Raw genomic sequence first — 26526 nt, 5'->3', positions numbered from 1 at the left:
CGCTGTAATGTGTTGTTGTAGTGATGGGTTGTTTATTTTGAAAATATATATATAAAAAAAAAAAAATAAAAAAATAAAAATATTATTGGAAACATTACACTAGATCATGCCCTACATTATTTGTGTGTCTGTAATCAAAGAATCCAAAATCAATATGTAATAAAAAGCTTCTGATGGTTAAAAATACTTCAGTGAATGCAGTTTTGGAAATGATTACAACATTTATTGTTATGGAAAATTGAGTTCAAAATAAATAAATAAATAAATAAATAAAAATAAATAAATAAATAAAAGGATTATTTGGGATTTTTAATTTTCCTTAGGTTTTCTGAAATGCACATTCTCTGACTTGTTAAAGACTAGATAAAAGTCAGACAAAATGTGAGATTCAGCATTCCAAAAAGACACTCAACTACACAGGCACAGAAATACAGACACACAAACAGGACACACACACCTTGACATCAAAAGTCAGCTATATGACATCATCAATACTGGCTTTGACATCGTCATGCTTTTTGTCTTTTCACTTTGATTGCATCTGCTTTTTTGTCAGTAATTACAAAGGTGAGGATCCACTAGAAACTTCAATAGTAATAAAAAGTGGAACAGAAGTCACAAACTTAAGCAGAATAATTATGATGGCATTAAATATGGCATGTTTACACATCTGAAACTGGGAATTTATTTATTCTTTTTTCTGTGTTTATGCTGAGATAACTTCAGTAGAAAGTGTAAATACTTGTAATTGGATTTTCAGATTTATAGGCTTATATTTTGGCCGTTTTAGTTTCCTCCGGACTTTCAGTTCATTCTAGTCTCGTGTACCCACCACAACCCACACTGTCCATTTGGTGGGTGTAAAGCAGAGAAATGTACAGAAATCTTTTATGCCCTTTTTTTATAATATACAAAAATCAGCCATTTATAAATGGGAAAATGACACTTTGTGATTACATGATGTTTTAGCTTGACAGATTACATAATTATCTAACACAGAACTTGCGCTGTGTTGTTTTTTCTGTATGCTTTGCCTGTACTTTTCTGGTGATAGGTTATCATTTTGTTCTGAACAGCTGTGTCACTTACACTGACACATGATAATGAAAATAATTTTAAAAAATTATCAATCAAACACAGAAGCACAGACATACAGAGAAATGTTTCAGTATAGCCCTTGGAGTAATGTGTCCACTGTATGCCCAACCCTCATTCTCATTCCCCACCAACCTTATACAGTGAACAGCTGCAGGTACAAATTGTATGAGAGTTTCATCTTTGTTGATAAAAATGCATGCTCATAATTAATTTCTCTACTCTTACACTCCCATGATAAAAGACCACAAGGACGCCAACTGGAAAAGTCATACGTAGCAGTCCCTTGACTGGTCAGACATGCATGAAAAGGCGAAATGCCTACCGACTAATTACTACCAGATACTGTGTGCTGGATGGATCTTGTCAATAACTACTTCCTTCCTTTAGTTTTAGTCTATGTCTAGTCGTCTGGACACTCCAAATTTCCCACAAGCCTCCTATTTGAACATGAACCAAAGATTACTATCACATATAGCTCTCAGAGACACATTTCCAAAGATGGTAATCAGAAATATTCAAGAGTTTGATCGCAATGTAACAATCACCATTGTCTAAGTGCAGAAACCTCAACATCTGCAACAACACAAGATGTATCCCAACATCACAAAGCTGAATGAAAAAACATGCCATGTCTTTGTTTCTAAAATCGCGTTACAAAATGAACAGGTCTTTACCTTCCGACTTTTTTTCATGTCTGATGATAGATAACCATTTTATTGTTTACTCTACTCGATACCTTTACACTACTCGATGTAAATCACACAATTGCTGGTGTCCCCCTGACAAAGTGGGATCCAAGAAAAACCTTCATCATCTAATGATCTTTTATAAAATCGTGAAAATACATTTAGTCAAAGGCAACCCTTCAGTAAACTTCAAAACAATTCAAGCTTCAATCTCTCCTCTCTGTGTTCAATCAAATCCAAAAAGATTCTTCACAATACATTTATAGTCTAGTAAGATACTCACTGGATAAAGGTTTATTTTCTATTTATTATGCCTTAGCCTTCTTTATACCTCCTGAAAACATGCCTCCATGTTGCCTGCAAACCTTAATAAACAGGACATACAGTTGAATAAGTAAAAACTGGGAACCTTCCTAGTGCATCTAGATTAATCTCAAAAACACCTTCCTATCACAAGGGTTTATTCTATCCTTGTTTCTTAGCAACAAGCGGCAGGGGGCAAATAAGGGATCCACACTTGTATCATCTCACCATTTTTCTTTCTCTGAGGTCCTAGCAACACATCAGGTTCCCTTGCTATGAGCTTCATACCCTACATTCATTCTTGCTATGAGCCTTTTCTAATTTCCCTGTTCTCCATTCCATGCTTCATTTAAACTCATTTCCTTTCCTTAAAGAATTTTTCCTCTCTTTGACTTGAGCAAATGCATCTCAGCATCTAACCTTCTATCAAGCCCTTTTTCTGTCTCCATTTCTCCCTGCAACCCCCACCTCACACAGTGACTTCGTTCTTACTCCCTGTCCGCAGTGCCTGACCACCTCCCCCTCCCCCGCCTCCTCCAGGGAGGAAGTGCAGCTGTTCGATGGTGTTCTGTCGCTTCGCAGCAAAGGCCATCCTGCGAGCGTTGTGGGCCATCGCTCCCGCTCCACCCCCAGAGCTGTGCCCCTCCCCCCAGCCCATAGTGCCAGGCCCATGGCCTACTGACATGGCAGCAGCGGTGCTGCGTTCTTGTTCACGGCCAGAGGTTGGGTGCGAGTTCATCTTGATCATGTGATGACGGTCAAGCGAAGGTGTCACGCACACATTTTGCTGGGACTGAGCTTTCTTGTGGTGGTCGAGATGAGACATGCTGGTCATCATGCCCCCATAGTCGCACATTGCACCACCCTTCAGTCTCTCCTCAAGATGATCAGGTGATACCAGAAGGCGCTCATGGGATCTTCGCAACATCTGGGAGTTGGAACTCTTGCTGGTGGTCATGGCTTTGAAGTACTGATGCTGCTGGTTCTTGGAGAGGTGAGAGAGAGTGGTTCCTTCTCCCAGGGCCAGAAGCTGGTCTTGAGACAACACCCGGCGTGGGGGTTTGCTCATTGTCTCGAAGGAGGGGCTGTATGGCGACTGGGGTAAGGGGTAAGGGTTTGGTGTGGAGGTAGAAGTAGGTACGTGGATTCGAGTGCGGGATAAGTGCAGAGGCAGAGTTCCCCGTGCCCCCAGAGTGAAGTCACCCCCCCAGGGCAGGTGATGTTGGGAGGAATGAAAAGAAGGAGGTGCATTGTTGGGTCGTCTCTTTGAGGTATAATAACCTGTGTATTCATCCAGATCTTTTTCTGTGTTTAGGGGAGAGAAACATGCAGAGTCAGAGTGAGCATGAAAGATGTTCAATTGGTCAGTTAACTGTAGTACAAACTTTTACGTGGATCAACCATAACATTATGACAGCCTCATTGTTTCTACACTCACTGTCCATTCTCTCAGCTCCATTGACCATAGATGAGGACTTTGTTGTTCTGCAATTACAAACTCAAGTCCATCTGTTGCTCTGCATACTTTGTTTGCCCCTTATCTCCCAGCACGGGAGCAGGCGGTTAACCAAGCCACTGATGACGGAAGCAGGACATCATAAAGGTAGAAAAATCCCAGTAAATTAATAAAAATAGATAATAATAATGTAATAATTGCCATGCATAATCAACATAAAACAGTAAAATAATCAATAAGAAATTAATAAACGTATTCCAAATGTACCACTCATGTGAACAACACATATGTACATATATACATACATATGTACAGAAATAGCAGAGCCTGTAGATGGTCATTCGGCCACTTGCATGTGTGCCTTTTTTGCCCCAGTCCCTTTTAGGGGGAGTGGGACAAACTCTAGCGGGATAAGAAAAAATCTGGCTCACACAGACCTCTAGTGTAATATATTCAAACAGACAGTGGTGGTATATCCCAAAGTATGAATCACTCGCTCACTCGCGCACACACACACACACACACAAACTCACCCAGCCTCTTGAGGGAAGAATAACGATTAATTTCAGGTTTCATAACAGCCTCGTATGATGGAGGGAGCTGAGCAAGGTTGTGGAAGGAGTGAGAGAAAGTCGGATGAGGGCCTGTGTTGTTGGGTTTGCCAGTGTGCAGCGTTCCCATAGAGACAAGCTGAGTATTGTTCATCCTTGGTACACGCTCTGAAAAAACAAATACACATATGAACATTTTACAGGATGCATTTGGCATCTGAGTGGTGTTGATTAACTCAACAACATTGCAGGCTGATATTTTGAAAAACTCAGTGGTCACATTCAAAATGTATCCTAGAGTGATGAAACTGTTGCTAAGGAATGCGCCATATTGAAAATGGGCTAAATCAAGGTTGCAGAAGAAGCAGGTTTTAACCACCAAGAGATAATACAATGTGCATATAATATGTAATTACAAATTTTAGGATAATATAGAAATGTGTTTTCAAAATGGAACATTGTAAAATGACAGACATTTCTGTAGTTGTTAACATAAAGACATTAGAGGCACATGTAGCAAAGTGTATTTTAATATATATATTTTTTTTAATGTATGAAGTTAGTCCCAACCAACAAATTTAGTGTTCAGATAAAAAGACTGTACCCATCTGTCTCTGTGATGTGACATATTTGTTTCCACATGGCCATGCTTTTGTGTTCTATAAATATGCCACACAGGTTCACAAGCATGCCCACACACAGACTGAAGCCTCGCCAACTGTACAAACAGGCACTTGGTGCCCACACTAAGAGGTGAATATGATGCACATATCTGAAGTGAGATTACAACAGGGTAGTGGCAGTATGTGTGTGAGCGTGGGGTAAAGGAGAAAAGGGGAAGATAAACACACTCATCCTGAGCTAGTGGGCCAGCACAGCTGAAGCATGAGCAGTGACACGCACTGAATGCAGACACACACAGACCAGTCATGGGCCTACAAACACACAGTTGTTTCAGGAAGCTTGCTCACACACACAAACATCCAGCTCACCTGGGAATAGACATTTTTAAGTTTAGCTCTGGCACACAAGCACATATATGCACATATACATTGACTTGCTCTTTCAGGCCTTTAGCTCACACACCAGCTTTGGCTTACCAATTGTAGCCGTGTGTTTGGGGCTGGAACCAGGCTGGATTAAATTGTGTTTCCCAACTGCAAGAGAGCAGAGCGAACACTGACGGACTCCCGCCAATAAAGCGTGCATGCCAATATGATGGCTGACTTTATTTTCTTGTTCTTGGATTTATGTGCTATATTGTCTAGCACTTCCATCTAGAAAATAAATTTAACCAATCACGTCTGACTCCCTATGATCTTCATAGTTCAGTCTTCATTCACCATTCAGCTGCCTTTGAAAGCATATACATACTGTCTTTCTATGCCTCCACACTCAAACCTCTCTATTTTCAATTAGACTTTTTCTAATCCTAAAGTAAAATAAAATAAATAAACATGTTTCCTGAGTGTTGAAAGAATCCAATTTAGAAAACATACTTAGACATACATTATCCAGCTTTATTTTCTTTTGAATTATTTTCCTATTACTGAACCCACTTATCAATTCAAACCCCATTTCCAGAGCAGTTGAGACCCTTTGCAAAATGTAAATAAAACAAAATGCATTAAACAAAATAAGTTTTGCAATCATTTTAACCCCATATAATTAATCAAAACTAGTTCAAAAACCACTTCTTAAATGTTGGAATTGATAAAGTGTATTTGCATATTTAGAATTTGATTCAAGCAATGCGTTACAATTAAGTAAGATCTTGGCTTACTGAAATAAGCAAGGCCTTTACAGAAAAATATAGATGGCATTATGTTGCTCCAAAACATGTATATATAGTTCAACATTAACAGTGCATGACATCTATGCCATGTGCACTAATGCACCCACCATACATTACAGATGCTGTCTTTTGAACTGTGCGCTTATAACCAGCTGGATATCTCCTCTTTATGATTTCCGAAAATAATTTCAAACCTCAGTCTGTTGCTCCGGTGCAGAGAAGATCCTTTTTACATAGGTTTCCTTCTTTGCATGATAGAGTTCAAACTTGCATTTGTGTAAAATTTTCTGGAAATATGGTTTGTACATTAAATACCAGTCATTAATAAATAACAAGAACAAGAGCTTAGATTCCAAGAGAATATTACAGAATTGATTTGAAGAAACATGCCTAATATAAATATTGGTATAATATTTGTTAAACATATATAAATATTGGTATAATATTTAATAAACATGGTATTTTATTAAATCACAGTTTTAGGCCTAGTATTTACAAATTTAGAAAAATTTGAATAAACCTGAGAAACCTGAATAAATATGTGGAGGAATAGAAAAAATCAAAGGACAAACCTGAATCTATCGGTGAAGAATCCAAATAGGTCAGGATGCTTCCATTCAAGTGTACAACATGACAAAATTATGTAATTAATTAAGTAGTTAAAGTAACCTTCTTATAATTCTCTTGAACAGACTCCACAGGTCTTAGATCAACATGGTAAAGGAAAAGATCTTATTAACTTTGATCAATATGACAGTTACAAAAATGACTGTTTTACTGAGATTTATGAAGAAGACATCAGAAAATATGGATGGAAATCCTAGTTAAAAATGTAAATTAAAAAAATGCTTGTGCATTAGCATCTATAATTCTCTGTATTTCAGATATTTCTTCATGTTTAATACATGATAAGGTAATCCTCTACTCCTCACTTTGTTACTACTTTTATACCAACATATGCTCTCTATCCTACAGCTGTATCCTGACAATATTATTTAACTCTAGATATGTCTACAAATTGAAAAAACATTCATTTAAAACCGAGAAATTATTTCCTTTCAATATTTTTGTTTTATGTCTAATAATTTGTGTAATTAAATATCAACTGAGCTGCTGAAGACACATATTAGACAGAAATTTGCTTTTATATGAATCAAAACATAATTTTTACTTGGTTATGTTAAATTTTTCAAAACACCTTCATGTCAACACAAGGAATATCTAAATCCTGCTTTTTGTACCTTGTATTCTTACTCAAACTGCAAATTTACAGAGAGAAAATAGCTAGCTAGCTAACTTTGAAAAATCTCTTTCAGATTACAGATAAATAGTTTTTCTTCATGGTCACTGAAAAAATGAACCAAAAACTATATCAGGGCTGGAGATTTAAGGCTGAAAGACTTACTCCGGTTGTCTTTGCTCTGAAGGATGGGGGTATAGAGGTTTTTGGACTGCCGTCCCAGACTGACATCGCTTGTCGTGGCAGTGGTCAAGACTGTGGTGTTGTTTCTCTCACCCTGCTGGATTGGGCTGGACTGATGACGCAGGATATCGACCAATGCTCTGGAAAAATTAACAAAGTAACGGCAAAGGTATTACAGAATGGATAACAGGAGATGCTTTGTTCAATTACCAAATAAGCACAAAGACTTCAAAACCACATTACCATAAAAATATTAACACATAAATCAAAATACTAGTATAAGAGTGAAAATGCACATTGTATTCCTAATTTGATCACTGAATTGAATAACAAAAGGTTTTCACTCACCTGGGCATATTAATGTCTCGGTTCCTGGGTCTGCGTGAGATCTTGTGGCAAGCCACCTTGACCCCAATGGCTACAGCCAGTGTGAAGGAGATGACGCCACCAATGACGTAAGCTGTGTTGTTGCTCTGTTGCTGCAGTGGGTCGAAGTCTGGGTCAGAACGGCTTGGGCGCTGGGTGGCAGGCACCTGTGTGTTTGCCCAGACGGGTGAATTGTAATTGGTGCAAGAGTCTTGATCCAGCCGATTGCGCTGATGCTCACAGCAGAAGCGGTAGTGGCAAGTGCCACAGCAGTAGATGTAGGTGCCCTTAGTACAGTTAAAGGTGTTGTCAAATTGTCCCATTACGTCATAGTAGCCCCGGCACACATCAACGTCCACCAGTCTGCGGGGTGGCGGCGCCACCTGTGCAGCCCCAAGCGGGGGCTTCAGGGCATCAACTGTCACATTGCGAGAAAGCATGATCTGGGGCAGGGGCAATGGAGGGACCTCGGCCACCTCAGGTTCTGCTGCCATAGCCGCTGCTTGTTTTTCTTGTCCCTTAAGTAAAGGGGTCAGGGTCTTGTCACCCCGGCTTTTCAGTAGAAGCAGCAGTGGCCCATCACTGGCCAAGTGCCGTTGTGAGGTAATAGCCAAGGTGAAAACCACATGGTCCAACAGGAGAACAAAAGACAAAATGGCAGCAGATGGCATTTTGATCCTGGGGGCTTCCTTTTTTTCTATAAATAAGAAGGATGTACACTTTTGTACAAAGGAACTTTCAGATCTACAAAAGACTGATTTACTGAGGAAATGTTTATCAAAATGTATGCGTCACTGTGACAATATATGAGATATAGGCAAGAAGTTATTTTCCATTTAAATTTGCATACACTGGTATGCAAGTTATTCAATATGCAAAATGCACATCTAAATCTGCAACATTATGTTGATGATGTGTGTGTAAACATATTACTGTGGAAAATATCAACTTCAGAAATGCACACAAAGTTAATACATTTATACATTTCCAACTGAATTTTCATTTTTTTTGCTTCCTTGAACTTATTGTGGTTATGAGTATGGTCAGAGAGGAGGAATGTTTTACAGTAATAATTTGGCTCAAATTGATATTTGCAAATTATTTTAACCAATTGAATATTCTGTAAAAACAAATCTGGAAATAGGTTAGACAAGCAAGTTGAATTCCATGTTGATGGCAATTTTATACCCTAAAGAAAATGTTAAAAACATAACTAAAGGTAACTTGTTAATTCAAAGATGGCCTGTTTTAGGTAAGATTCTCTAAATTAACTACCACACTTAATCCACGTGTAAATTAGTCCATCTAAAGGAGATCATGTAAACATTTCTCTTTAGAGAAATTTTGTAAACTTTGTCTCGAAGTCTACTTTTACTTTATGCTTATTTTTTGACAAATATTCTTGCTCCTTGTTGGCACTTCAGTTGCTCTACCCAACAACTCAAACTGAAGACCTCAGTGAAATGATATCCAATTCATTAAAATAAATAAAGAAATAAATAAAATAAAAAACAACAACTAATTGTTACTTTTTTGTTTCAACGCTTCCTTACACTGTAAACTGTTTGTGGCAGCTCTGAGAAATGACATGCTTGTAAACAAATCTGAGAGGGCTGATGTATTCGGCAGTGTCAATGAAAACCAAGCAAAAAAAAAACCAAAGAACTTACAAGCCTCTACATAAAATGAGCATCTATATTACAGTCCAGGTTGTCACAACAATAGATTAATGTTGCGGTCTCTGTTCATACAAAAATACAGCCTCTGTATTTAGGAAGTCATAGAGGCTACTGGAAACTTCAGGATTGAACAATAAGAAAATAACTTCAAATAATCGATTGCAAATGAAAAATGTCAATTTCAAAATGAAGGAAGAGCTGATCTTTTTTTCTAAAGGCGGTACAAGAAGACAACGGTTTGTAACAAAGTCTTCAGAAGAGTCTTGTCGATCAGGGTTCTTGTAAAAAGGTACCAAGCAGCACGTGTTAGTCCTTGACTGACAATAACTCAGAGAAGGTGCATGCGATTGTACACATATGTTGGAAATGAGTTGGTAGAGAGAGAAAAATGAGCTATGTATAATTGAAGACAAAAGGCTGGTTGTTAAATGGTTTACGTGTGTTGCACTCTTTTATGTGAATGTCTCTGCTTTGGGTTTAACTCAGTCCAACAAAATAAAACAAATAGGGGCTTGGGCCCAATTCTGGCAGGCCAGCGTGAATGTGCCTGCTGAACAGACATGAAAGAGGTGGGATTCATTCGTCAATATGGAACACGTGGAGAGCAACAAACAAACACTATATTGACTCTCTCAGCAAAATCAATTAATCTGTTCTGTGTACGGAGGCGTACTTTCTCGCTCCTTCCAAATTGTGAAAACTAGTGGAAAATTCTAAAAGATCACTAATGTAAACAGATTAAAGCCACAGATTGCGTGCTGGTGAATATGGCAGAATACAACCTTGCCTCGACTGGTCTCTCAAGTATCCCTGAATATACTTTTGCACCTGTGCTTCTAAAGCAATTTCAATTTTATCACAAAAACCCAATCTTAATTGTGATGACAGGAATCTCCATATTATCATGGCTATGGGGACTATGGCTTTTGCAATGACAAGTATTTTAACATTGGCATGGCTATGGGGCTTATGGCTTCAGCGTTTTTTTTTTTGTTGTTGTTGTTGTTTTTTTTGTTATGTTTTGTTTTGTTTGTTTCTTTCTTTATTTTTTACCCTTAAAAGACAAAAAGATTATTAAGGGCTTTGTTATAAATGTGCACAGTGCGCAGAAAAGGAGAGGAAAAAGTTCTCATGAAAAAGCAGAAGCAGAGAATGGCTCAGAAGTCATATCATGAAGTAGAAATAGGCGCAGAGAATGGGACAGTTTACTAATTGAGAAAATTAGCAGCAGGTCACTTTGGAGAGTTAAATGAGCCTTGTGCCGGCCATCCATCAAACCATCCATCGATCAGTTAGTCCAGGGCAACTCCAGTGAAAGAGTGTGCTAGTATGCAGTCTAAAGCCCTTCCATCATCCACTCTTACATAAAGCACTTTGAACCAGTAAAGCACTATTCTCCTTAATTCTAGAAGCAGCAACTCTTTTTATCAAAAATGTTCTGACCACTTGTTATTGGGCAATTGCACTCAATAATTTTGTCTTAACGGTTTGCACTGAAATAGTGGGATCAACCGTTTTAAAGGAAGTGGATAATATGGAATGTAATGAATGGAAATGAATGGTTAAAATATTTTTTGACAATTAGAATTAAATGATGAAAAAATACCTCAAAATTACAGTCAAAATTTGTTTTCCCTTTTTTTGCTTCTGTTTTGCACAGTTAATGTTTGGCACTGGTTTTGGTTGCACTTTAGCAAGAAAGAACAAGAATGACAAATACTTCAATCCGAGCAAATTAATATCCTTTGCAAAATACCCCTGGCTCATAAAAAGAAGAACAAAGCCGTATGCTGTTTAATACTCCTCATTAAAAAAGAAAGTGTTTTCCTCCTGGCTGGGGCTCCAGTCATCCTTGTCCACACCAATGGCACTTTCAGCTCGTTCTTCTTGGCTTCTGTGTTCCTTTGTTAATCTTGGATTCTCACTGAAAAAAAAGGAAAGTAAATAATAATTATAAAATATCACAATTCTCAGACCATTTAACTGATGACAGAATACATAGTTGTAATTGGTCTGCATGTTCAGAATTCAAAAACGTTTCTGTTTTTCTGTGTTTCTGATGTTAAAAATACTGTTTAATAGCAGTTTTGTCCTTAAAAGTTGATCTATGCTTGTCAGTGTTAACTAAATTATAATCAATAGTCTTTCCGGAAAGTTTTGTTACATAATGCTATGTAAAGAATAAGAAAGCAAATGATTCAAGGCAGTATGTTTCCCGATTTCTAATTTTCCATGGCCTTACAAGACATGTAACTTGAGATAATTTGAGATAAAAGTGCTAAAATAGGCACTGTAATATTTTCCTTGTGCCAGTATAATTCCCATTTTTATGGTACATACTGTACATGTGCTTTTGTTTAACCAGAATATGAAACGCATCCAACATGCCTTATCATTTTTAAAGTAAGAACATTCCATATAAAACTAAATGTTTCCCAGAGCACATTTGTGCCATTTCTGTTCTATTGTTCATCAGGCGGGGCGGCACAGTGGTGCAGCAGGTAGTGTCACAGTCACACAGCTCCAGGGACCTGGAGGTTGTGGGTTCGGTTTCCTCCCACAGTCCAAAAACACACGTTGGTAGGTGGATTGGCGACTCAAAAGTGTCCGTAGGTGTGAGTGAATGTGTGTGTGTGTCTGTGTTGCCCTGTGAAGGACTGGTGCCCCTCCAGGGTGTATTCCCGCCTTGCGCCCAAGGATTCCAGGTAGGCTCTGGACCCACCGCAACCCTGACTTGGATAAGCGGTTACAGATAATGAATGAATGTTCAGCAGGACCAGGAAATACCTTCAAAACACACATGAATGACAATGGCTCAACAACTGCTAATTGCTACACATCACAGAACATGTTGTCACTCAAGCACCAGTAAATAGATTTCAATAGAGGCTGCAGACATGCACTCTCTGCCACAATGACAGAAAAGTCACAGCAGAACAGTTGTTTGGCTGTTTTTGCTTTACGAGTTGACCTTAAAACTGTGACATCATGGACAGCTACAGTAATATGCAGCAGAGCAATAGCTTGCTGTTTCTACTAATAAATAGACCCAGTAACCTTATTGTTGTGTTACTTTTTTTTAAGATACCATTTATACCATAATCACCATTTCATTCCATTATTATCAGTATCAAAACAGTATGTGGTTTGTCTTTGCTCATCAAAGTGACAGGATTTATTTGTGGTAGATGTAATTTTCTAAATTGTATCATTGTACTTAATTTCATACAAGGCAAAGCTAAGTTTTTATTCTGAGTTTTCATATATTTGTATCAAATTCTGGTTATATGAATTTTTTTTAAGTTTGTACAAATATATATAAATGAAAAATATTAAATCTGGGGCTCAGTTAGATATTGATATAGCCTGCACACATTTCTCTACATTCATGTATAAACTGCAAACACATTAACACCATATAGAAACTGTTTAAAAACAAAAAATGAAATAAATACTGCTAAAACTTCACTTAAAATTACTCACGTTAAAATAATGTGCCAAAAACAACATTTTAAGTTACAAAACATATTAATCAAATGTTACAAACCTTTCACCATTAAGGTAATTTCTCAGCAGAAATTGTAAACGTGCCATGACACATTAAACTCTAATTCAGATTCCATGGCAGATTTCAGTGCACTGACGTCATGAATAGTCTGGCAATGCATTTGCGGCAGAGAGTGCATGTCTGCAGCTAGAAGCTTCTCATAGTTGCTTTCTTAAATATGATGCATTCTTACTTCTAGCTTAGCAAACATTCTAAATTTCCAAACCCACCAGAACAGGTATGATTCCAGATTTTGGTCACCTTCAGGTATAAGCTTTTATTGTCTACATTTGTATCAATACAGTATATCCTGTTCACTAAACTAACATAAGGTAAGGATTCCAAAGTAAGGAGAAAACAAATACAAAGCTGGCATCTTTCTTGTTGAGTTATTTTTTCCTGAGACATCCGTAGTTTTCCTGTGTTCAGCATTTTTATTCAATCCTGATGTCCACACAATATCTGTGGAAATCTCTTGCTATGAATTTGCTGTCTGTGGTCTCTATTGTCTGGAGAGGAGGAGTTCATATTCCTGTACTTCTTCCGTTCATCATTAACAATGTCCATCTTACTACTGACCAATCAGTTGTTGCGGTCTGCCTCGACACAACTCGTAGTTACATTTCTGGAGAGATGCGTGTCAGGCGGCGTAGGGTTCGCGTCGGGCTTAAGTGTAAGCCAGTTTTTGAAAAAAAAATCAACAGACAATTCCCACCCTCTTAATTTCAGCCTTCCTTCCAAAGCCACTTAGTTATGCAAAGCAAGGTGCAATGAGGGCCTCATGTCTTATTCACATGTAAGAAAAAACCCAACAACTACAATGATGTTTACTCAGGTGTGCCCTCTGGCTTCATGAAGCTGCATGAAGCTACATGAAGTGCATGTGCATAGGGGCACAGTGATTTTGTTCAGGGTTATTCATTCATTCATTCATTTTATTTTGTGACCAAAATTAAATGGGTCACAGAGAAAATTTATACTAATTAAAAAACTGAATTTTAATAGGCACATAAACACAAAATGAATAGTTACACAAACACCCCCTTGTGCAATATTTACCCTATGCTGCAACCCAGACTGTGTAGCGAGCCCAGCTGCTGCTGTTCTAAAGTTTATGATGAATCCCATTTCTTATTTTTACCCCTACACCTTGTTATCGAGAGTCAGCTATGGAACCGAGTTACATGGTATAGTGGTTAAAACCTTCCCTTATGAATCAGGATGATCCTTCAAAAGCCAGGTACTTCATCAGAACACAAATAAAAAAGAGCAGTGCACCATTCCCAAGCTGCTAGTGGGACTCTTAATTCAGTGGTCTGCAGCGATAGGAGCATTGGTGGACTAATTGGTAATTTTAAGGCCTCATATGCCTTCAAATGTGTTAGACAATCATATATTATCACCCAAACCTAAATCTGAATCTGAATATTGTTAATTGTGGTGTAGAGAAACAAATAGGCCAATGTCAGTTATATTTTGTTTTATAATGTAGTAAACATACAGAATTTGTTTTGCTTGGGTCATGATATATATAAGTGGACAAAATGTGGGTCCACTGATTTAGTAAACAGGCAAGTAAGTCATCCAATTATTTCTTTCAATCTGAGTGAAATGAATGGACAGGGTTTTTTCCAGTGCTGTGGCCTATGTAGAAACAAATCTTTTTATTTCTTTCCTCGGAGCATTTGACTTACTGTTATTGGCATGTAAAGAGTATGCAAGGAATATAAAAATAACTGTTTAAAACCTAAATCACCTACTACAATTTTAATAATAAAAGGGAAATCACAGAACGAAATTCTAAAACAAATACCTGTTTTTGAGTTTTTCCTTTTTTCAAGAGGTATCTGAATACAACCTATGGGAAGGGTAAGCTGATGTCCAACATACCAAACAATGCCAATGTCCTTCAACATCACATTTCTGCTCCTCACAGAATATAAGCAATGAACTAGACTCTGGTATCAAATTTAACAACATAGCAATCAATTTTGGCTTCAATTGTATAGCATGTTCATATTTCTATGGTCATTGGTATGAATAAAGTACCCCACTGTAAGTGGGCTGTGAGGAGTAAATTGTTTCCATGGTGTTTAAATGCGTAAAATATCACATCATGCACTGTTACCAACTGGTATCACTAACAATCCTAACAATAAAAACCTAGGGCATAGGGTTTTCAGAATGTTTCACTGGAACGGGGTTCCAGTGAATTTCAGGTGTGAATTCATTTCCAGCTCCGAAATCCAAGGTAAATGGAACAGAGCTTAAAGTTTTTAAAATTGACTTCAGGGGAAAAAAATAAAATGTGCTTGTTTTAGCAGAGGGAAAATGGGCGGTTTTGCCATAGAAAGCATATAGTGTAGATGGATTGACACATCATACTGTCACCAGCCAGCAGATTCAATATAACTGTTCTGGCTTCATTTTTTTTGAGAGATGTCATTCTGTCCATGTTTTATACAGTAACTGATTAATACAACCAATATGTCCATTAATTCATTAATTTAATTAAAGCAGCGATGTGTTACAATCATAATCACGGCTTCGGTGCTTATAGCTCAATTCATAAACAAGATTTCAAGTTTGATTTTTATTTACATCCTCTTCAAATTGTTCATTCATATAATTATCCACATGGTATTTTAACTGTATACATTACTGATTTGTTAACATTACTGATTTTGTAACTGTGTTACAAAATTATTTTCTAATGGTTAACAATTTGTTTGACACTAACATATGTATATATAGGGGATAGACTTATTATATAATATTTAGTGATGTCCAAGAGAATAAACATTTAATAAAAATTGGGAATCTGTGAAACCCTCACAGGGCAACGCAGACACATTCACTCATACACACACTTTAGAGTCGCCATTCCACCTACCAACGTGTGTTTTTGGACTGTGGGAGGAAACCAGAGCATCCGGACGAAACCCACAGGGACACAGGAGTGGGAATCGAACCCACAACCTCTAGGTTCCTGGAGTTGTGTGACTGCGACACTACCTGCTGCGCCACCATGCCCCCTTTACAAATATCAACAAATGTAGAATTTGATGCCAACAACATATTCTAAAAAAAGCTGGCACAGAGATGAGGAACTTAAAACAAAAATTGTTGTCAATATTGCAAGTGGAATTGTTGTCCATTCTTGCTTGATACTGCAGTTTAGCTGCTCAGCTGTCCATGGGTGGCATTGCCTGATTCTTCTCTTCATGAAATGCCCTAAGAGACAGATCTAAGCTGCAGTTAGGCCAGTCAGGCATATGCAGCTTGTATGGAAAATTTTGTCAGTTAAATGAATTAACAAATCAACAAATCAAAAAGTATTGGACATTTTGCAAAATATTGCATATTTTATGAAAATGGGGTTTACAATACAAAACTCTTTCATGTTTAGTAACTCCCAGTTTTGAAAGGTGGCTGTCCTCTGGGCAGGTTTTGTAAAGACTCCTTAGAGCCCATTTCCCTTCTTTTAATGTAAGTTTTTATTCCTGAGAATAACATCATATTAAAGTTTCTGTTCCTTTATGGAATACTGGTTATTAAAAATAAAGGTACTACAAATGGTTCTTTGAGCAATGCCATAGAAGTACAACTTCAGGTTTCATAAAGAACCATTTTGCTAATATTTTTAAAAGGATAAGTTTGTGTTATGGATTTTAAAACATTTAAAAGCTTGTTCCACACTCACACATCTGTTAAACAAACATAGCTCTTTATGGAAACAAAAGTGGTTCTATTTACGCAACTTTATTTTATGAAGAGTTCAAGAGTATATATATTTGAAAATTAAGGGATTTGCAACTTGCAACTGCTTTCTTCTCCTGTGTCTTATTGTCTCACTCTGTACCAAACATTAATCTCAGTACTGTTTCACTGAATTTGTTCCACCAAAACAGAAAATAAACCTAAACATTCCTAAACATAAGTGAAAAATGAAAGTAGCTTTACAAAGTGTTCTATCAGGGGATTCACATCTAGAATTGGAATTGAACTTTACTGCTTAATTTCCTAGGCCTAAAAACCAATGGATATCTTTTTGATAACTGTTCAAATAATTGACATTCAAATCTATGTTAGACCCGTATAAATAGGTTAATTACCTATTTTGCCTGCCAGCCAGCTAAACTGCCACTAGATTGTGCACCCAGGACAGCACCCAGGACAGGACACCCAGATCACTCAGGATCACTCAGAATAAAATACTGTGTCAAGCATTCAAATTCAAACTTAAACTAACTGAGCATTGCCTCGTAAACATATCTTTTTGACTGAATATATATGTTAATGGGTTTTCTGTTTTAAACAAAGGGGCATGCTAATGATATTTAAAAATAATAAAGAAACAAACAAAAAACCCTACACCACATTTGCAAGACATCTCATTGAAATATGTGTTCTGTGGAATACAGGGACATTTCAACAGTTGTGATCACTTAAAAGAACTACAGGGTGGGCCATTTATATGAATACATCTTAATAAAATGGGAATGGTTGGTGATATTAACTTCCTGTTTGTGGCACATTAGTATATGGGAGGGGGGAACTTTTCAAGATGGGTGGTGACCATGGTGGTCATTTTCAAGTCTGCCATTTTGGATCCAACTTTTGTGTTTTCAATGGACACATGTGACACATCAAACTTATTGGGAATTTCACAAGAAAAACAATGGTGTGGTTTTAATGTAACTTTATTCTTTCATGAGTTATTTACAAGTTTCTGACCACTTATAAAATATGTTCAAAGTGCTGCCCTCTTCTCCCACTCTTCACACACTGATAGCAACACTGCAGGAGAAATGCTAGCACAGGCTTCCAGCATCTGTAGTTTCAGGTGCTGCATATCTTGATGGTATGGTGTGGTATATAAGGTACAAATATAGTGGGGGCATTTTTCATCAATGGAAACCTCAAGGCTACTGGATATGCGAAATTGCTACATGATGATGTGTTTTCCTCTTCATGCACTGAAGCTGGCACATTCCCTGAGTTTTTCCAGCAAGATGGTGCACCACCACATTATGGGTGTCAGGTCTGAGCATTCCTAGATGAACAGTTTCCTGGAAAGTGAATTGGTCGTCGTGGGCCAGTTGAATGGCCCCCAAGGTCTCCCGATCTGACCCCCTTAGACTTTATCTTTGGGGTTATCTGAAGGCAATTGTCTATGCTGTGAAGATATGAGATGTGCAGCACCTGCAACTACGGATACTGGAAGCCTGTGCTTCAGTGTGTGAAGAGTGGGAGAAGAGGGTTGCATTGACAATCCAACACAATGGGCAGCACTTTGAACACATTTTATAAGTGGTCAGAAACTTGTAAATAACTCATGAGAGAATAAAGTTATGTTAAAACCAAGCACACCATTGTTTTTCTTGTGAAATTCCAAATAAGTTTGATGTGTCTCATGCCCCTCTTCCCATTGAAAAAACAAAAGTTGGATCCAAAATGACCGACTTCAAAATGGCCACCATGGTCACCACCCATCTTGAAAAGTTTCCCCCCTCCCATATACTAATGTGCCACAAACAGGAAGTTAATATCACTAACCTTTCCCATTTTATTAAGGTGTATCCACATAAATGCCCCACCCTGTAGTCTTCTAGACACATTTAACAATCTAAGAAATATACCGATACAGATAAAAGACTGAGATAAAATAAGACTGGGCAAAATCATGTTCCTTTTTTGCAGAAGAAATAATTATTATAATGAATCAAACCGTACTCTCTGAACATTAGGTTTCTATACTAAACCAGTAGAATAGCTAGATTTTGATTAGTTAGTCAAGAGACTAACAGAAATCTGATTTAAGAAGTAAATTGAGACATAAATTGAGAGATGAATTAAGGAAACATGAAAAATTACACACTTGTATGAACTATATTTATGAGATAACTTTTAATCAATAATAGTCCTGTTGTCACCTTTTTTTGCCACAGCCAGAAAATAGCCAACAATTTGGCATACGCTGCTACTCTGAGAAGTAAGACTTCCATTGCTCTAAAAAACTATGTCTTCAAATCTATAGTGGTGCTCTGGTAAAGAAGTGCTATCCTTTCATATTCTAGAATATACAGATATTTTACTCTCTCTATGGTTTCCATTATGGAAAAAACATATAGATGCTTTTATTTAAGAATGTCAAAATGTCCAGAAATGAATAAAAACGTAATTTATTATAAGGTGGCATGGTGGTGCAGCAGGTAGTGTCGCAGTCACACAGCTCCTTGGACCTGGAGTTTGTGGGTTTGATTCCCGCTCCAGGTGACTTTCTGTGAGTAGTTGTCTGTGTCGGTTCTTAGTGTCTGTGAGGACTGTCTGTGTCAGTGTGTTCTGTCCGTGTGGGTTTCCTACGGGTGCACGGGTTTCCTTCCCCGGTCCAAAAACACACATTGGTAGGTGGATTGGCTACTCAAAAGTGTGAGTGAATGCGTTAGTGTGTGTGTTACCCTGTGAAGGACTGGCACCCCCTCCAGGGTGTATTCCCAACTTACACCCATTGATTTCAGGTAGGCTCTGGACCCACCGTGACCCTGAATTGGATAAGTGGTTACAGATAATGGATAATGGATGGTTACAGATAATGAATTAATAAATTATTATACACAGAGCCACTAGGAAAATTTTTTATAGATAACTTATGCCCAAAATTATAGCTACCACATATTAAAAGCAATATTCTGAATAAGTCATATATGTATATTTCTACATTTCACATGTTTATAATGCAATGATGTAAAATTTTAAACCTTGATAAAATATTATGGAATTATTGTGATATTTTTGGGAATACATTGGGTATACATTGGTATTCATTCGTCTGAAACCACTTATCCAGTTCAGGGTCGCGGTGGGTCCGGAGCCTACCTGGAATCATTGGGCGCAAGGCGGGAACACACCCTGGAGGGTGCCAGTACTTCACAGGGTGACACGCACTCACACATTCACTCGCCAATCCACCTACCAATGTGTGTTTTTGGACCGTTGGTGGAAACCGGAGCACCAGGAGGAAACTCATGCGGACAAGGGGAAAAACACACCAAACTCCTCACTGGCAGTCACTCAGAGCAGGACGTGAACTCACAACCTCCAGGTGCCTGGAGCTCTGTGACTGTGGCTCTACCTGCTGCGCCACCCTGATTTGGTATATCCTGTTGCTTTAATTGGTATACTTTATTCCAGCTAAATGCAATTAATCATTAATGCTTAAGGAGATTTATATATTATCTGACTAACAAAAAGGTTTTACAAGTCCTTTGCAACTGCTTCCCTATTTTAGTTACACGTCATTGCAGTAAATAGATTTCTTTGATTTTCCAAAATGCAAAAGGATTCCTCTTTGATAAAGATCTGAAAATCTAATAAAACACTGGAAACTATCTCTAAGTCTTTAATTCTGTACCATTTACTTCTGGTCATTGCTGAAACCCCTGATGCAGAATGAAAACACTCCTTCCCTCAACCTTGGATGGGTCATACAATATACCCACCATACAGAAGTGACACATTTTAAGAATGGCCTGTACTCAGGTGGTCCAATTACTTCCATGGTCACACTCAGGAGCTCTCAGAAGCTCAGTGAATTCCATCATGGTACAATAATAGGATGTGGCCTGTGCAACAAGTCCAGTCCTGAATAAAGTCTGTGGTAAACTGTCTGTGGTATTATAACAAAGGGGAACTGATCGGGAACAACAGAAGCTCAGCCACAAAGTGTCAGGGCATGTAAATTAGAAGAGCAGAGTCAGTGGATACTGAGGCACACAGTGTACTGTAGTTGCCAACTTACTGAACAGTCACTCACTACCGACCTCCAAACTTGGTTTTCCATGGCCTAGCATGTACAAACAAGCCTTACATCACTGAGCGGTGATGTAAAGAATTTTAGAGCAGAACTGTGAGCTCTAGAGCAGAGGGCACATGTTCTCGGTAGTGACAAATCACACTACTTCTTCTGGCAACCCAATGGACAAGCCTGGGTTTGACAGTTGCTAGAGGTGTGTCATATGATGATATCAGATTGTGAACGATAAGAAATTGTCCACGATACACCATCACAGGGAGATTGTTGGGTGGTTCTAATGCAATACGGTTTGCTGCAGTTCTTATAAGTTGTTTATGTACTGTGTACCTATTACACATCAGTCTAATGGGCAAACTCTTAGGACACCGATAATGTAAGTCACTACTCTAAAGTGTATGACTACTGAATTAAAACCAAAGTATTTGTTATTCCATATATGAGATCTCTTCCTCGCAAAAACTAAAACCAAAACAAAACTGTGGCGCCTTGAAGCCTGAAGAGCCCACAAGTATACCAGTTCTTATGTAGGTTTTCCCCTTCAAAACAAGACCAAATTTGAGGCTTTCCATCAATCCACTCGTTAGTAATCCTCATGTTTGTGTAAAGATGACTTGCAAATAGAAAGAAAAAAAACCCCAACCGTTCAAAATAAAGTACAAATATATATTACATATATATATATATATATATATATATATATATGTGTGTGTGTGTGTGTGTGTGTGTGTGTGTGTTTATGTGTGGATCTACGCTATTGCTGTGTAGCTTGGGCTCTCAGATTTAACGACATGTCCATCAAGTCTGTAGACCGATCGGAGCGATGCTCAATCAAGGAGGCATTGGAAGCAACCACGCTTTGACGCCTAATGGACATGCACCGGGAAAGACAACACAAACAGTTTTATATGGCAACAGCAATCAAAATAAACAACAATCAAAACAATAAATATGTTTTCAAAGCTTAGATCCCTTTCACTGTCACCTTTCCCAGAGACCTTTTAAACAAAGGAGGGGCGTATGGGAGGCGGCCTCACTCTACAGCCAATCGCGGAAAGCTCCCTCCTTCCAACTCATCTGGCCTTAAAGGGGAAGAGTACTAGGTTAGAAACAAGACTAAAAATCAGAATAAATCTAGGTGAGTCAGAACTTTTTTCCTGTTTAGTGAGGGTAAAAAGTCATTTGGAGAGGTGCATGAGATTAGTCAAGGAACATAAAATGTAACATTTTGTCATTAAGCTTTGATAATACAATTTATTTCTGCAGTAAAATTAATCATTTTCCTTATGGAGAGGTTGGGTTTGAAGATTCCAAAGGAATATTTCAAAGAAGATTCCAAAGTAAATTAAGAAAAGTGCTTTTCAGTAACATCATTTCATAAAATTGCCTCTGGTTTATTCACTGCCTCAAGATTTGAGTATGTAATTTCAAGCGGAAAATGGAAAAATTACCTGGAGTGTTAAGAGGTAAAAACCAGCATGAAAAAGAATTGTGATAAAATTGAGATTGTGATCCTGCAAAATAAATAAATATATATATAAATAAATTGTGATAATGTATTTTTGCCATATCGCCCACCTCTAATGGTTGCTAGAAGAAAAAGTACTTGTCTGACTGCTTTGTGCCAAGTGTAAAATTTGGTGGAGGGGGATTATGGTGTGGGGTGTTTATCAGGAGATGGACTGGGAACTTTTAATGCTTCAGCATACCAAGAGATTTTGGACAATTTCATGCTCCCAACATTGTGGGAATGGTTTCGTGATGGCCTCTTTCTGTTCCAACATGACTGTGCACCAGTGCACAAAAGAAGGTCCATAAAGACATGGATAAGTGAGTTTGGTACGGAAGAAATTGACTGGCCTGCACAGAGGCCTGACATCAACCTGATAGAACACCTTTGGGATGAATTAGAGCGCAGACTGCGAGCCAGGCCTTCATGTCCAACATCAGTGTCTGACCTCACAAAGGGGCTTCTGGAAGAATACATATGAACTCAGGAGAAACTTCATAGTATCAGGTCCAGATATTTTGTGGAGTGGTCCTTTTACACATGCAGCAAACAGCAGATTTTCTGTGTCAGACGTGTTCTCGCAATGGGAAATGTGTCGCAGGCTTTAGGCATGGGGCTGAGCGTATGTAACGTGTGTAAGGGATACGCCTGAACATTTGTGACACTGCTCATACATTGTTCTGCCTCTGACTTTACCCAGAGTCATTACTAGGATTCTAGAGTGAATTATCTTCTGTATAATTACTACATAGGCAAATATTGTGAAAAAGATTATCTGAGGCCTAAATACATAAGCCTACTTATTTGTCTAAATGGTGAAGTAGGTGGAGGTAGAAAGTGAACTATTCAGTCAATGCAATGTTTGTATCGATGAAGTTAAAATAGATTTTCTATGGGATGATTATGTCTGAAATCAAAAAGAATTTTCAACAGAGACATTTTCTTTAATTTCTCATGTCCACTTAATCTGTATTTGTCATTTATTAGGGTCTGAAACTGCCTTAGGTTTCTGAAAAAGTGCTTTTTGAAATAACTGTTAATATGAAGTTGTGCAAAGATATGCAAAGTGCTATTCATATTCTAAGGCTGCATCTATATTAAACAAAATAAATATTTGCTTCATGCTGAACATGTAAGTATACCTATGGGCTCAAAAGAATAAATGAAATTCAAAAACAGTTTAATAGACACTTGTTTAAGGCATTTCTGTTTTATGTTTGGCTTAGGGGTTCTATATTGAAATCACATTCATTCATGATCAACATGCAAATTGCACAATGAATATGCATACATCATATTTTAAGCACACAGTAGTGTGACCTCAGGTGTCTCATATATTGAGTCATATGCTAAAGCCACCCTAATGATGAGTAACAGTTTTCTGCCATTGCATACGCTTTAGACTTCATGCTTACACAACAAGTCATGTTAGCTTGACTGATGCAACACACCAACTCGCTAAGAGGAACATCCAGCTAGGGTCAGAGGAGTGCATGGACACAAAGATAGAAAACACGTAGGCTTAAAAAGCTCTACGCCTTTAAAATGAATCCTTGTTGCTGATATGATGCAGCAACAATACATTCAGAGAGGAGTGTGCATAGCGAGAAAGAGAAGGGTAGGGGGTGACAAAGGCACAGATGTGTGGGGAGCAGGGGTTTGGCAGGCCGGAGAAGGACCCATGTTGAGAGTTCAAGGGAGGAGGGGTTTTTTATAGCTGTCGACCCTCGCAGGAGGGGTTAGGGGACGAAAAAAAAGGGAAAAGAGCAAAAAAAAAAAAAAAAAAAAACACACTCAGCTACACACTTTAAAAATGGCTCCTGACAGCCCCAGAGCATGTTCTTCTCTTCTCCCCCTTTCCTGACCATCTGACTGAACTCCACAGACTGAGCTGCCTGCTCCTGCACTGTGGCTGGCTGTGGTGGTCGCCGTCGGCAACGCCTGGCCTGCCCAATGACGTAAAGCAGGGAGACAGGGCCCTGCGAGCAGCCGCCTGTGAAAAAAAGCGGGCGCCTACATCTATGCACATACAGAACAGAGCTTTCCCTACATGCTCCCTCATCTGCAGATGCCCCACTGATGCACACACACATTTGATTGAACACACATTTTCTGTGCCTTAAAGGCAAATAGGTTTCATCAACAGTCACAGAGTTTTCACTCAACATAAGACTCAGCATATCATCTCTTTCTTTTTCTCTGTCATTCTCGGTCAGTGTGTGGGTAGGAGCCGCTCTCTTAGAATAGCTATGCAGCAAAAAGAGTGCGTGAAAAATGAGAGTGAGATAAAGAAATGGAAACAAATTATGAAATATCTGTCATTGGTCTTCTTGTGTCGTCGTTCTTTTCTTTCCATTCCCAAGATCTTCCTCACTACCGTTCTCCCAGAGAGAAGACATGAGAGCTGTGTCACTCTGTTCTGCTCTTTCTCTGTCTCTCTCCCTCTCTCTCACTACAAGTGCTGATGGGAGTTGTCAGGCCCAACGTGTTGCCCATCATTCAGAAACAGCTACGTTAAGGAAGAAGCAGGGTAAAAAATGGAAAAATGCTGAGGGAGAAAACATGGTAGGCCCTAAACACAAAATGGATTGCAAGCAGCAGGAATATTTTCAACAAGTCTTTTGTTGAAGAAATGATTATAATCTGCATAATATCTGTTGAGTACTGCTGAGTTCAACATCAAATGATATTTTCAAGACTCAATTGAATGTCATTGCTATACCCAATAAACAAATCTTGGGGGTAAAGATAGGAACATTTTAATGCCAACAAGTGTGAGTGACAGATAACCTCGTGTGCCATTTGAGGAAAGATTGTTTTTCGCACTGAGATCTACAGTGGGCAAAATCCATAGCACACAGCATGAACGATGCACTATCATGGCAGCGAGGAAATTAGCATTCAAGAGGCGGCGCACAGCAAGCCCGTTGAGACGCATGTAGGCTGCGAGCCTCGTGAAAAATCCTTAGCCATGCCATCGCCATTCCAATGACGAATGCATTGAAGACAATAGGAAACAACAGTGCTGAAGGAAAATAAAAGAATGCATGCCATGGCACGTGCACAAGCGTGAACCTGTGCTGGTTGGCCTCGCGCTCGTCGGTGTTGCAGTATGACAAAATGAAGGCGAACAAGCGCGCGCGGCTCACCTGCGTGTCGCGGGCTGTATTCCGGGCAGCAGTAGCGGGGCTCATATGCGCAGCGCGCGCCGCTGTTCACCATGTTGCTTGGCGTGGCGACGATGGAAAAGCTCCTAGTGCAGCGAGCTTCAGCGCTCATCCCTTCTCTCAGCTGGGTCTGCGGAACCAAGAGAGACCTCGGTAACGGCGTGTCTCCATCTCTGTGTTTTTACACAATTTGTCAATAGCACATAGATACCCTTTACGATGCGCTGATTAATGGACCAATAGAAAAGGTCCAATATTAATTAGGGTGGATAATGTTTTCGCATTAACTTCCATTTAAAGTTAACATCGTTTCCCCCTCCTCCCCTGTAAAGTTGCCCTTTTTGAAATAAATATGTTGACGCGACAGTGTGGTGTGAATTATTTAAAAAAACGCCAAGCAGCGTGGGGCACGTTCGCTCTGCTGAAAAACAACGCAGTGCTCCTGAGAAAACACATCTGTGAGCTTCGACTATAACACAACACAGCATCGACCTTCGCTCATTTTCTGGTGTCCCTCGACACAGACATACGTTGTCTGTTGTGTTTTACATGCAGTTTTCATTCACGATGTCGTTGTCGTCAAAACAAAAATATAAAAAAATACAACGGTTAGAGAACTGTGCGAAATTTACAATCGAACAAGCACGTGCAGATTTACCTCAGTGGCTCCTCGCTTCAACGCCGACAGATAACGTTAGGATGTGATTTACTCTGGATCGAAAACACACGGTCATCTTTTCTCGAGCTTCCAGACGAAACCAAGGAGTTAAAAATACATAAATGAGTCCCAGTCCTCAGAACCGTTCCCTTATTTCACGGACGAGGCGGGACGGTGGTCTGTAAAGAGGCTGTCCTTGTCATTAAAATTCATAGCACCGTATCTCCATGTCACTTCAGCTCGGCGCGCGCCCCTCTTTCCTCTGAGGAAAAGTCGACCCCCCTCACTAGCAGAACGGACTGTTCTCACAAAGGTCCGCTTCGTGCGCTTCACCTCTGCGGATTGGACGAAACACCTGCTGGCGCGCGTTTTCATTTGTTAAATGATCGTCCAATCTCCGCTAGGAATTTCTCCTGAGGACCGCGTCGTGGGTGACGGTGGCGCACCAGTAGCTCAAAAGGCGCCAAAGCAGCT

General features: G+C 38.8%; 1 protein-coding gene across 2 annotated transcripts; it reads right to left on the bottom strand.

Annotated features, from left to right (window-relative positions):
• Positions 1-176: 176 nt before the first annotated feature.
• shisa7b (shisa family member 7) lies at positions 177-26272 on the bottom strand. 2 transcript variants are annotated; one of them, XM_066675883.1, is made up of 7 exons: positions 26053-26272; positions 25377-25524; positions 7661-11281; positions 7295-7452; positions 5195-5251; positions 4077-4262; positions 177-3392 (listed from the first exon to the last, which is right to left on the bottom strand). In XM_066675883.1, exons 3-7 carry the CDS (start codon positions 8347-8349, stop codon positions 2557-2559), a joined length of 1926 nt encoding a protein of 641 aa, XP_066531980.1. In that variant the 5' UTR covers positions 8350-11281; positions 25377-25524; positions 26053-26272; the 3' UTR covers positions 177-2556. The 2 variants fall into 2 exon arrangements, with proteins under 2 accessions (XP_066531980.1, XP_066531981.1); XM_066675884.1 differs by lacking the exon at positions 5195-5251.
• Positions 26273-26526: the final 254 nt, after the last annotated feature.

The sequence above is a fragment of the Hoplias malabaricus genome, chromosome 6, assembly GCF_029633855.1.
Source record: "Hoplias malabaricus isolate fHopMal1 chromosome 6, fHopMal1.hap1, whole genome shotgun sequence".
Classification (NCBI taxonomy): domain Eukaryota; kingdom Metazoa; phylum Chordata; class Actinopteri; order Characiformes; family Erythrinidae; genus Hoplias; species Hoplias malabaricus.
This window is presented reverse-complemented; position numbering and strand designations above follow the sequence as displayed.